The sequence below is a fragment of the Cordyceps javanica genome, chromosome 2 (assembly GCF_051103115.1).
Source record: "Cordyceps javanica chromosome 2, complete sequence".
Lineage (NCBI taxonomy): Eukaryota > Fungi > Ascomycota > Sordariomycetes > Hypocreales > Cordycipitaceae > Cordyceps > Cordyceps javanica.
In genome coordinates, this window is record NC_139296.1 from 2,243,367 (window position 1) to 2,256,363 (window position 12,997).

Consider the following 12,997-nt stretch of genomic DNA (forward strand, 5'->3'; position numbering starts at 1 on the left):
CGCGACATGAAGCATGTTCCCAAGCAAGTAGGCAGTCAGTACGGAGTACTGGCTGTTTTTCACCCGTAGTAAGGTACCTAGGTACCTGTGTTACAGGCAGCTACCTACCTATCAGTGAGTTGACTAACTTCTGAAGGGGCGCGTACTGAGGGCGCTCGCGGCGTGACTGTTTGAACGGGCCAGAGCATGGATTACCTGGCTGCACACTGGAAAATATCTGAACGCATGCGCGCATTCATTACCGCGACCGATTTCATTCATTTTTTAATTCGAATAGCTTTCCTGTGCTGCACCGCCACTGCATACCCTGTAGCCACTTCTACCTGCACAGCCATCATTCACGTGCGTGCGCAAGCCGCCACAAGTGACGCTGAAGAGAGCTTGGCCCTTCGCCCCTCCATTACGTATGTAGCAGTCGGTGTCGGTCATCCTTGGGATAAAATTTCCTGACCAGGCACCATAACACTTTCGGCTCGTCAACCCCCCTCGATAGCCGTTCGCTGCGGTCTGTCACTGTCCGTATTCTACATTCGCGGATTCTTTTCGTATTCCGCACCCTCTCTTCCCCATACACATAGTTTGCCGTCCCCTCCCGAACACGCCCAAAAATGGTTGTCGACACGGTCTACTACGATGCGCTGGGCGTCCAGCCCACCGCGACCGAGCTCGAGATCAAAAAGGCCTACCGCAAGATGGCCATTCTCCATCACCCTGGTATACCCAGCCCATCTGGATAGTGATGCCGAGCACGCCTTGCTCGCCGTCGCATGTCCTCCGGCTCTCCGGTCAAAGATAGCTAACCCGTGCCCGCATACAGACAAGAACCCCAATGACCCTACTGCGCACGAAAAGTTCCAGGCTATCGGTGAAGCGTACCAGGTGCTCTCCGACAAAGACCTCCGCGCCGCCTACGATAAGTTTGGTAAAGACCATGCCAAGCCACAAGAGGGATTTGCCGACCCCGCTGAGTTCTTCTCGTCCATCTTCGGTGGCGAGGCCTTTGTCGATTGGATCGGTGAAATTAGCCTCATGAAGGACCTCACCGCCACCATGGACATCACTATGCAAGAGGAGCAGGCTGCCGCCGAGGCTGCCGAAGCAGAGCAGGCAGCTGCTGAAGCTGCTGAAGCAAAACAGGCCTCGCCCGAAGGCCCTGGCAAGGACGAGTCCGACTTCCCCGGCACTGCGGAAGCTATGAAGGAATCGTTGAAAGACCAGACGCCGGCCGCCGCCGCTACCGCTCCACCTCCTACCGTTATCGTTGATGATGAAAAGACCCCTGCGCACGCCGCTCCTAGTGCCACCGCCCACACGACCCCTCCCCCGAGATCTGAAGCGACGTCGCCGGCGCCGTCGTCCGGCTCTTACAGCCGCACACAAATCCCCCTACGCCCTGCGTTGGCCGACAAAGCACATGATGACAATGCCGCAGCTGCTTCACTCTCCGCCGAGGATGCCAAAAAGGACAAGAAGAAGGCTGGCCTGTCCAAGGAGCAGCGTGAGCAGCTCGCCGCGTTCGAAAAGGAGCGTGCGCGAGTCCGCCAGGAGCGTGTCGACAACCTAGTAGCGAAGCTGCAAGACCGCGTCAGTGTGTGGACAGAGACGGACAAGGGCGCCGATGTCACCAGAGCCTTTCAAGAAAAGATGCGCCTCGAGGTAGAAAACCTCAAGATGGAGTCATTCGGTATTGATATTCTGCATGCCATCGGCCAGACGTACGTCTCCAAAGCCTCCGCCCTGCTACGCAGTCAAAAACTCCTCGGCTTCGGCGGCTTCTTCAGCCGCCTCCGTGACAAGGGCACTCTGGTCAAGGAGACCTGGAACACCATCAGCAGCGCCATTGACGCCCAGCAAACCATGGAGGACATGGCTCGCATGGAAGAGAAAGGCGGCGAGGACTGGACCGACGAGAAGCGTAGCGAGTATGAGCGTCGCGTGACGGGCAAGATTCTGGCCGCCGCCTGGCGCGGCAGCAAGTGGGAGATTCAGAGCGTCCTGCGCGAGGTCTGCGATAGTCTCCTGAACGATAAGAAGGTTCCCTTGTCCAAGCGTCTCGAGCGTGCCCAAGCCCTGGTTCTCATTGGTGACATTTTCAACAAGGTAAGAAAAAAAAAAGCATCATCACCCAACACGTAGATATGCATTAACTAACATAAACCTTCTTTTTTTTTTCAAATTTAGGCTCAACGCTCTCCTGAGGAGGAAGGTGACTATCTCGTGTTCGAGCAGCTCGTCGCCGAAGCCGCCAAGAAGAAAGAAGACGAACATAAGCACAAGAAAGAAAAGAAGACAAAGGAAAAGTCTGCGGCCGCGGCTGCCGCTGAGGACCTTCCTAACGTCCCCAAGCCATAAGGAACCTGAGTGAAAGAAAAACATGAACCCCTCCTGCGCGAGGGATGAGGGTAGAGTGAAGGTGAACGTTGAGCGGTTGACTAGAATCATTTGTTTATATTCCCCGAAAGCGACTGTGTGGAAGGTTATCCTGGACAAAGCAGATAGCGGCGAGGGAAGTCCACAAGGAGAAAATGGCAAAGTTGCTCAAGAACACACGCCACACGACTTGTGAACTCCTATCCCTCCCCTCCTTGTGGTATGATCGTTTTGGTATTATGTTTTAGATGGGACGGGTATTTAGACAGACACGGACAGTGCGGAGGAAGAATTCAATCTCTCCACCTCTCTCGAATACATAATTAGCTTTTCAATAGGCACTGCTGGGCGGCAGACGTCCCCGCCTTCCCCCGAGCCTTTCACGGCACCGTGGCCTGCCAGGTAGTGAAGCACTCATCCCACTCTGTTTTGCCCGACTTCCAAAACCGCCTCAAGCACTCCAGACCCAGATACACGCCCACGGAGGGGCACGGACCGCGGCTGATGCCGAGCAGCAGGCCGTCCACGACGGCCTGCTTGCTGCGGGCTGCGCGGCCGAGCGACGCCCCTGCCACCATCAGCGGCCACACCATGGCGAGCTCGTCGTAACCAAGCACCTGCATGATCGAAAGCACGAGTTCCACGATGACGTCGGCGGTCGCGAAGCGCTGGTGGGCGGGGAACGGCATGCCCGCGTGCGCGGCCAGCGTCATCATGCCGTAGAGCATCGTCGCCGACTTGAACACGAGCGCCAGCTGGAGGCGGACGAGGGCCCGCTCCGGGAGCGCGTAGCGCTCCGTCCACGCTTCCGGCGCGAAGCTCGCGACGTCACGGATGATGGCCAGCGCGGCACCCTGGAGGGCAGGGGAATTGGCGGTGCGCCGGCCGCCCGCAATCTCCCGGCGCAGGCGATTGATGTCGCGGAGGCAGAGGAAGAGCTGCGTCGGGCAGGGAAACGCGGTGTTGAAATCGCCGGTAATGTACGCGTACAGGTCCTCGTTGGTGAAGTAATCCTCTTCGGCCATCTGCCCAGATGATGGGGACGTCGTGTTGGTGACGATAATGGTCCTGGTGTTGCGGGAAGCGTCACATCAGCTGCTGGGTTCGCACGGCGCATTGTCGAAGAGACACGAGCGGGCGACGGGACTTACATCATGGCCAGCCACACCCAATTTCGTCGGATCTCGTTGCTTTCCAACACTGCTTGTATTCCACCCCTGGCCTTGACAACCGCAACAAACCCCCGCAAGTGATGGTGCAGGGTGGGGGAGCTCAGTGAGATCTATATCCATTGTCAGCAGGGCCGCCGAATTCGGGATCGCGGATTTGGACCAGTGGGTGGTGACAGCGGTGAAGTAGCATACCTCGCTAGATAGGAATATTGAGAGCCGTGTGAGGACCTGCTTCTCGCGGTATCTATCGGGATCACCAATGTCTGCGCTTAGATCGGCCAATACCTGGAGAGTGTAGTGGTCAAACTTGCGCTTGATTGTCGCCATATCACCTAGCCGGTTAACTTGATTCGGCACCGGCGTCCAAATCGTGTGTTGAGTAAAGCAATGCGCCAAGACGAATCGTATGCGACTCGCCATAGTATAGTCGGGTGTCCAAGGCTTCCTGACTGCCTTCGCCGCGTTGGCATTTGGATCCAAAGCGCTTGGGGGAAGTCCGTCCCACATGAGCGCAACTAGAACAGTCCCTGGTGTCAGTGTCGATGTACCTCTTGCTGAGCGGCCCTGCTCATCCACGCCATACAAGGCTACGGGTAGCTTACCTTGCTGGAAACATTTGATCCAATCGATTTGCAAGGTCGTGAGTCCCGCGGCTGCAACCGGTATTGGCACAACCAGCCTCTCTGCGCCGCAGTCGACCAGCCCCTCGAGAGCTACCTTCACGACGGCTGGGTGCCGGTCAAAGTGGCAATTGATGTTTCGTTTTGTACAGCGCCCGCACTGCGGTCGGACTTCATCGCATTTGACATGCTTAAGCCTGCACGGGAGACACAACAGTAAGAGCATGTATTCCAATGATGGAAGCTGGAGTAGGCAGCGGCGGAGGATGGACCCAGCAAACCCCGTTCATCACGACACACGTGCCAGCCAACACAACCAATTCCATAGCAGGGGAGACTTACCGGCAAGTGACGCATCCCGTAGTAGTTCTCGGCGCCCATTTTTTCGTCTTGACCAGGCCCTCAGCTCGTGGCGCGGGCTCGACGCTGTTCGCTACCATAGCGGAACCGTCACCGCTAGGTGGCGCCTTGCTGAGCAAAACTATACGTTTCGTCCCTTCCATAGTCGTAGGATCCTGCATCTAGTGTATATCAGTAGCGCCCCGACCCTTGCCCCCCCGCGATCAGCATGATTGCACGCTGGCGTCGATTGGGCGCTTTGGGCGAGTGTTGAAATGGACGAGCGGGGTTGCGCTGCCCGAGGCTGCCTGTCACTGTACAGCCTTAAGGGACTGGTGTGAGTTTTCCGCATTTGGCCCCATGTTGATATGTCTCATGTTTACCACACAGATTTCATTAGTGACCATGATTTCGATATTTTTCCCAATATCCGGTCTATGTACACATGCTATAGAAACATCCCAGCCGGCGCCTTGTTTACAAGAGCCATGTTGTCCCAGCTGTCAAATGGTAAGAGTAGTGTACAAAGAAAAATGAAAGCAACTACTAGTCAAGAGAGCGCAGCCAAGCGAATGCTTCTTTTTTCGCTAGGCAGGAATACAGGGTTGTTCTCAAGCGCATATGTGTGCGTGTGTGCGTGTGTGTGTGTGCGTGCTAAAGCAGAGGGTATCTGGTGTATATGGAAGACAAAAAAAAATCCAGTGTACGGTAGAGTGTGTAATGAACAAGAGAAAGGTGTGGTGCATCCAGCAGTGGTGACAAAAGAAATGAAAAAAAAAATCAGACCCGACCAAGTAAAAAACAGAGAATTATGTCTGAAAGCAGAAAAGGAGCCAACACTCAGTTGGCTGTCGAAGAAAGTAGCGCTATGCTCGGAAGCCGGATTCCCCGTCCAACGTCTTACTATCCACGTAAATAGAAGGAATATAAAATGTAATAAAACAGAGGCGTCGAAAGAATGTGTCGGCATCGTCGGAAAGGGGTGGAGGGATGAGACAGGGCGGGGTAGACACGAGGAAAGGCTGTTCTCGTCGGGGATTGAATGATGAATGAGAGTAGAGTGGTGTGGTGCCATGTATGACTACCAGGTCACTTATGGGCTATTAATATAAAGCAGGCAGGAAGGTGGTGGTCCGTTGTGATTGTTATGAGCCGTCCTCGCCTGGTGGTAACTCGATGCCACTGTCGCGGTCTGGTTGGGCTCTTGCAGGCGATGATGATACCGAATCCTTAACGGTTATGTCGTGATCATCAATATCATGGAAAGATAGCTCATAGTCGTCTTCATCGACGGGGGAAAGCACATGGCCGCCAAGCTGAACATCGGACACACGAACGTGGTACTCGAGAGCCTTTTGTCCCTCCTTAATAAGTGCCTCGGTCCAGCTTAGGCAACGCTTGATGCTCTGGTTCATCTTTTGGCTATCAATAAGCAGCTCTTGGTGTTTTGTGAGGTCAAGCTGCAGGCGCTTCTCGTCACGCTTACGACGCATGGCACCGATGGAGATGGCTGACATGGATGCAGTATCCGTCATGGAAACGTCAGATTCTTCGATGGAGTCATCAAACTCCTCCTCTTCCTCATCGGTTTGGTCGTTTTCGCTGAGATCTGAAAGATCCACGGGCGGGTCCGTCAGTGCTGCTGAAACCACGCGACTATTTGGCGCGGATGTAAGCGATAGTCGACCGGAGCGAGAAAGACGGCGATAGCGGCGTAGCTCAGCAGTCTGTTTTCGAAGTTGCCTCTCCAGCGTTCTGTTGATAGCCTCGAGTGATGCATTCGTGATTTCAAGATCCTGGACCTTGCGTTCTCTGCGAGCGTTGGCGACGAGTTCGCTCACGCTATCGGAAAATTGAGACTTGCTCGGACTCTGCGGTTCCGATAGGACGCCGGCGTCGTCATCAGATCCCTGCAATTCCTCTGCAGCATGCAGAAGAGAAGCCATAGTCATAGACGCCTGCAGCGGCCCAGGGCTGGCTGGTGGTGACGCAGTTTCGGAAGGGTTAGGCGATGTTGTCAGCTTTGGAGGCAATTGCAGCTCTGGGCAAGGGCTGCCAGTGACCCGAGACTGACTTCTAAAAGATCTCGGCGGTGCGTCAATGCTGACTCGTCTCATCCCACGCTGGCCGTCGGGGTTTTGGGCAATGGCAGAAGGCGGGCTCGTTTGCGATGTGCTTGCCGATGGAGGGGACATTGCAGTTCGTAGGATGGGGCTAAGAACTGGCGCAGGCGTTGAATTGTGTTTCAGAGGTGACGTAGGTCGTTGGATCACGCCAACAACAGTGGCAGAGGAACCCAAGGGAGCACGGGCTCCGGGCGGCAGACGAGGTCCCGAGGGCAAGCCAGGGTTGGCGTTAGTGTTCGACAAGGTCGGCTTGGGTTCCATTTCAGGCGTGCCGTTCGCGTAAAAGAACTTGGTAGATGAAGGGTCCTGTCCATTCGGATTCGGAGGGGAGAGCATAGGTGCAGACTGGGGTGTGCCAGTGGCTGAGCGATCGAGGCCGTTGTTGGAGGCGGCATTGGCGTAGAAGAAGGTAGGACCCTTTTGTATGGCGGGTGCTTGTTGGCGCTGCTGGCCAGGGGTGTGTGTATTCTTTGCTTCACTCGCATAAAAGAACTTGTTGGCATCGTTTGCATCGACGGGCATATCGGATAGTTTGAGACCACAATCTGGAGAGGCGGTTTGGCCGATGCCAACAGGGCGCGGGCTATCTCGATCCCAGCCATTGACGCGGTTGTCCGGGTTCGGCGTGGTGTTGGGAGTGCTGTTTGTGCTGTCGACACGGGTCTGCCTATGGCCGGTGCGCGGGGTCACATTTGTAGCGAAATATGAAGAGACGGGAGAGGCCACATCGTGGGCGAGCGTTGTGGCAGTCGGTTGAGGCCTCCTGGCGAGCGAACCGAGTACAGGAGGAGCTTTGGCGGCAACTTTGGGGGTGAGAGGGGCAGCACGATTTGCGGCGGCTCGAACGACGGAGGGCGGCTGCCTTGGTCTATCTCCAGGCGGCATGGTGAGGCGCGCGGAGGCAGTGTTGTGGTTGAGGCCAGGCGTCACCAAGCGGTCATGGCTACCGCGAGGCCGAAGAGGGAACGCGGCAGCGGCTAGCACGGGATGAAGGGCAGCAGTCGATGGATATAAATGGAGGCCGTGTCGTTGTTGAGTCGAATACGGAGATGCAGCAGAGGGGGCGAGAGTAGGATGATGAGGTGAGACGGTCTGCCGGCGGTGCTGAGCGCGGTTGGTCTTGTCTGTCTTGGACGTTGACGGGCAGCGTTCCAGAGTCGGTGTTGAAGGCAGTAGAGGGGCTTGGCGAGGGTGGCCGCAACGGAGCGGCGGCAGAGGGGTGCGAGGATGTTGGCGTCGTTCGTTGATGTTGTTAGTGGCTGGAGCAGGTCGTGTAGAGAGCGAAGCGGCGAGGATGTAAGCTGGCAGGTGCATGAAAGCCGAAGGGGTTTTTTTTTTGGTGTTAGGCCAAAACCAGAATATCACGGACCGCGACCAAGTTTAGTATGGCGATGGAGGATGTGTCAAAGGTGTGCACACCATCTCAGGACAGGTGTGGAGCGAGACGAGAAATGGCAGTGGGCGACAAAGTGACCTGCGACACAGCGGCAGTTTGCTGGCAACGGCAAGTATCTGGAAATTACGGAGTACAGTGGTCTCTATAGGGGGTTTAACTGAGGGGCTACCCAGTTCTGGGCGGGCGCCTCCACTATCGACGCGGTGAGCTGCAGGGGCGCATGTGCTGGTTCGTGTTGATGTCGGCAGTAATTGGTGCTTGGGTATTACCTAGGTACCTGAGTACGGATAGCAATATAACTTGGTTGGTTAATACGTTGGCGGTTGGGAAGAAGGCATTGCATGTCTTGGTCCAAGTAACGTCGGGATATTTTGGCGCGTCCTTTTGTTATAGCTTTGTGGTCCAAATGCACAACAGTTCCCACTTACCTACACCTCTTGTGACGTTGCAGACCCATGCCTAGGTGCCACGGTACCTGTGTCAGTGATTAAGGAGACAGGCAACTGTACAGCTCGAGGCAAAAGAGAACAAGGAGAACAAAGAGAGGAAGAAAGGAAACAAACCAAACCAAAAAGGACTGCATACACCTAGCTACCTAGGTAGGTAACGAGACAGTTGTCAAAGGAACCACGTTGAGCCTCAAACGCAAACTGTAGTTGTGTTTGTTTACCTATGGCTATCTATCTGCGGCGCTTTGTTTACTTTGGTCATGCAGCTTTCCCGGAGCTCCCTGTAGCGCCCACTAACTGCCTACAGTAGTGTATGGAGGTAGGCTACAACCTAAGTACCTAGCAGCCTAGGTAGGTACTAAGGCTACTATCAGTACTTAGTGCTTGCTGTACAACCCCGCTAATCGTCTTGGGACGAACGCTGGAGAGCCTTGCTTTTACCAGTAACTCTTTTGAGCGGTTACTTTTGGGTCCTTCGCCCCTAATTAGGTATTGAACGCATAAATTATAAACGCCCGCCGTCATAGCTGGGGCGTGATATACCCCTTGTTTACTCTTGCATAAACTACCCTTATTGCATGTGCATTGACGTAATGACAAAGTAATAATCACTTTGCTAAATCTTGATGCCGTGCTCCCACATGCTTGCTTCATCAGCTGCAGCCAAACATTTCGAAAACTTCCTTCAGTATCTCTCTCCCTTTCCAAACCTTCAAACTCAAACCATGACTCCGTACTCGGTCACTCATTACTCGTTCCACCATGCTTCACATACACGTTTCACACACATACACACATACGTTTCACACGGCCCTACCGCAACATGTCTCTCTCAGACGCTACGTTCTGCAGCCCGGTACCCCGGAAATTTAGACGCAAGTAAGTAGCCGTTATCCGGTTTGAAATAATGGCTACCGCGCGTCGCCAGAATATCCCAGATCGCGCCTCTTAGCCTCGTAAAATCTCGCGTTCCAGTCCCGCCCAAAAAAGGAAGAGCCAACACATAACCCCGGACCTATAACCAGCCACGGTTATGCGCCTCACAGACGACTGCCCCGCTAGCGACGCCACACCTGACCGCATCACGCTTTACCATGCATACATCATCCATCATTATCATCACTTCCTAGAACGATACAGCCTCATTACCCCATCTCCATCTACTAAAAACCTCTAAGTTTAAGAGAATCAACGTCTTGATCTTATCTTGACTCTCTTCGACTCCTCATCCTCTGCCTATGCCGCGCTTCTCTCCCACATGGCCGCCCCTGTAAGGCCAAGCGACGACGGAACCTTAGACGCCGACGTTACGTCACCTGCTGTTGGCCATGTCGGGGCTTTTCTCGACGGCTCTCGGAGCGCAAATGATGCCTTGCCGGGAGGCTCCCCTGCTACACGCCGGCGATGGTCGATGACCCAGCTGATTGACTCCACGGTACAGGGTACCTTCAGCAAAGCCTCGCACTTCTTCCAGTGGCTTGACACCACTCCTGGTCGCGGTGTCTTGAAATGCGCAATTGCCTACACGCTGGCTAGTATGGCCACATTTGTCCCGTTCCTATCCGACTTTCTCGGCAAGCCAGATGGTAAGCACGTTGTTGCCACCATAACCGTGTACTTCCATGCTGCTCGCTCCACCGGCTCCATGATTGAGGCTATCCTCATTGCTATCGTTGCTGTTGCATATGCCGAGCTCGTCTCTCTCCTCTCCATGGCTACCTCGGTGCTTGTCGGCTCCGTTTTTGGCTTGGTCAGGCTGGCTCATGCACTCGTCGTCATTGTCTTTATTGGCGGCGGCTTTGGTTTCATGGGTTGGACCAAACAGCGCATGAACAATCCACTCGTCAATGTCGCCAGTACCCTCGCTTCTCTCGCCATCATATCCGTTGTCACCAAAGAGACCGCAGTGATTGACAACGTGTTTTCCAATCAGAAGATTGTGCAGGTATTCAAGATGCTCATCATGGGAATCACTTGCACCGCCGTTGTCAATTTGCTCCTGTGGCGTGTATCCGCGCGCCAACTTCTGCGAGCCTCCGTCACCCAGTCATCAGTCTCACTAGGAAGTATGCTTTCCGACGCAACTGCCAGTTTTCTTGCCTGCGCCGACCAGGATGCCACGCCACCTAATTTTCCAGACTCCGACGCTTATTCCAAAGCGCACTCTCTTATGCTGAAGCACCTCCGCGAGGCCAAGTTTGAGCATTATCTGCTTGGTCATGCCCGGGTATATAGCCTTGAAAGAGCGACAGTCATGTCTATCGAGACTTTGGCTCAGTCTATAGGCGCTCTGCGCAGTGCCGCCAAGGCTCAGTTTGCACTCTTGAATGGCGATGGTCGCGATGCCATTCTCTTTCAGATTCACAGCACTTCAGCAACACCTTATGTTGCCAGAGATATTGATCCGTTCTCGTTCCTTGGTACTGAGAGTTCTCAAACGACAGAGGCAGGCTCAAGGGACGCCCCGGACCTTCGCGCGGCGGGGCGGCTGTTTGCAGATTTTGCTCACGCTCTAAGGCATCCAATGCAGAATCTGTCCGGCATCTTGTGCCAGGTGCTGACGCAAATGCCATTTGCTGGGGCTCCCGACTATTCCATCCAGACAAATGATGCTCTGCGAGAGGAGTTGACGAAGCGACTGGAAATATTCGGCAACGCACGTACAGATGCTTTGCAAGGCTTGTATTGCCGCATTCGTCAAGAAAACGACAGTGGTCGCCCCCAAATCGTACTTGAAGAGGTTGCTGCTGCTTGCGGACACTTTTCGTTCACTCTGCAGAGCTTTGGTGAGGAGATGAAGACATATCTCGACGTTCTGGAGGATCTCAAGCACAGTTATGATCGTAAAGAATGTAGCTGGCGCTGGCTCTTATGGTGGCGGAGGAACAAGCCTGACCACGGTCTCGCAGCACTGCCCTTTGACGTACCGGAATCAGAAGTTCTAGTGAAGCCTATTAGAAAGTCGGCTGTACCGACGGGTATTCCCCGTTCCATGCGAGACCGACGGGACACGTACGGGTGGGACGCGGCGCCTAATGCGAGCAGAATTCTATCGAAACTGTCACAGGCCTTACTCCATTTCCTGCGGAGGATGGCGAGTGACGATGGTAAGCCAGAACAAAAAATGATCGATCCGGGCATCCAGACTGACCGCCCACAGTGCTGTTCGGTCTGAAAGTTGGAATTGGTGCAGCGCTTTGGGGCATGCTCGCATTTATTGAAGCGACACGCGACATGTACAACCATTATCGTGGCGAATGGGGACTCTTGTCCTTCATGATTGTCTGCTCCATGACAGTAGGTGCCTCCAACACCACGGGGTGGGCCCGATTCATGGGAACATTCGCAGGTGCTTTCTTCTCGCTGTTCAACTGGACGGTGAGTCAGGGTAATGGTGTTGTGCTTGCGATTTTGGGAAGCTTTGTCGCTTTCTTTAATTTTTACCTGATTGTCGCTTGCGGTCGTGCGCCACTAGGCCGCATGACAATTCTGGCATACAACGTGTCGACTCTCTACGCTTATTCGCTCAGCCAAAAGGTCGATGACAATGATGAAGACGAAGGTGGTATCCATCCCATCATGAGAGATATCGTTATGCATCGTGTCATTTCTGTTTGCACAGGTATCCTATGGGGCCTTGCAGTATGTCGATTTGTCTGGCCGATCTCTGCGCGCCTAAAATTCCGAGAGGGAATCTCGGTGCTGTTCCTACAGATGGGCCTCATCTGGCGCCGCGGACCGCTTGCCATTCTTTTGCGCTCCGACTGCTCTCGGAGCTATCTCAAGTCCGGTGAACAAGTTGCACTGCAGCGCTATGCCGATCGTCTCGAGTCCCTCCGGCACAGCGCCGCGTCAGAATTTGAGCTGCGCGGGCCATTTCCATTTGAAGCTAATGGACGCATCTTGCGCAGTATAAACCGCATCTTGGACGGATTCTACTCCATGAGTCTAGTTGCGCAGCGCAAGGCAGGCCTCTCCGTTGGCGAGCGTGCGTTGCTCGAATTCACAGCACCAGAGCGCGCTGTGCTGTGCGACCGTATATGCCACATATTTCAAGTACTTGCAAGCTCCACGATGCTAGAGTATCCACTGACGGATGCCATTCCGAGCATTGCACGCGCGCGTGACCGGCTTTTGAGCAAGATTTTCGAGTTTCGAGAAGTCCACGCGGCACGTCGACAGGCAGCCCTGGGTATCGGTTCGCCGTCCGGTCAGCAGCAAGGACCGGAATGGTCAGGACCCGGGGTTGGACTGGATGTTGCGGTCAATGAGAGGGACTATGCGCTTCTGTATGCCTATGCACTTGTGACGGGCCAGGTGGAAGACGAGCTGAAGATTACGAGGCAAGAGATTGAAGGGCTATTGGGGGTCCTGAAAGACGACCCGCTTCTTACTGAGTGAGAAGGAACGCCAACTTGACTTGATCCGTACACGATTCACCATGATGCAGCAGTATGCACATTATCATGCACAAAGTTGAAACATTAACTATCGTAGCCTATTGCTGTCTATCTAACAATGCTAA

General features: G+C 54.4%; 4 protein-coding genes across 4 annotated transcripts; 2 read left to right on the forward strand and 2 right to left on the reverse strand.

The window, feature by feature from the left end:
- Positions 1–608: 608 nt before the first annotated feature.
- Positions 609–2,352, forward strand: V2A60_003174 (X-domain of DnaJ-containing-domain-containing protein; the record flags this gene model as incomplete). The annotated part of the gene is made up of 3 exons (XM_083254514.1): positions 609–714; positions 818–2,100; positions 2,182–2,352. 3 exons carry the CDS (start codon positions 609–611, stop codon positions 2,350–2,352), a joined length of 1,560 nt encoding a protein of 519 aa, XP_083110640.1.
- A 398-nt stretch (positions 2,353–2,750) lies between these two features.
- V2A60_003175 (uncharacterized protein) lies at positions 2,751–3,869 on the reverse strand (the record flags this gene model as incomplete). Its single annotated transcript, XM_083254515.1, has 3 exons — positions 2,751–3,438; positions 3,522–3,652; positions 3,735–3,869. The coding sequence occupies 3 exons, from the start codon at positions 3,867–3,869 to the stop codon at positions 2,751–2,753; spliced, it is 954 nt and encodes a 317-aa protein (XP_083110641.1).
- Positions 3,870–5,646: 1,777 nt separating this feature from the next.
- Positions 5,647–7,941, reverse strand: V2A60_003176 (uncharacterized protein; the record flags this gene model as incomplete). Its single annotated transcript, XM_083254516.1, has 1 exon — positions 5,647–7,941. The coding sequence occupies one exon, from the start codon at positions 7,939–7,941 to the stop codon at positions 5,647–5,649; it is 2,295 nt and encodes a 764-aa protein (XP_083110642.1).
- A 1,789-nt stretch (positions 7,942–9,730) lies between these two features.
- Positions 9,731–12,873, forward strand: V2A60_003177 (Fusaric acid resistance protein-like-domain-containing protein; the record flags this gene model as incomplete). The annotated part of the gene is made up of 2 exons (XM_083254517.1): positions 9,731–11,579; positions 11,633–12,873. 2 exons carry the CDS (start codon positions 9,731–9,733, stop codon positions 12,871–12,873), a joined length of 3,090 nt encoding a protein of 1,029 aa, XP_083110643.1.
- Positions 12,874–12,997: the final 124 nt, after the last annotated feature.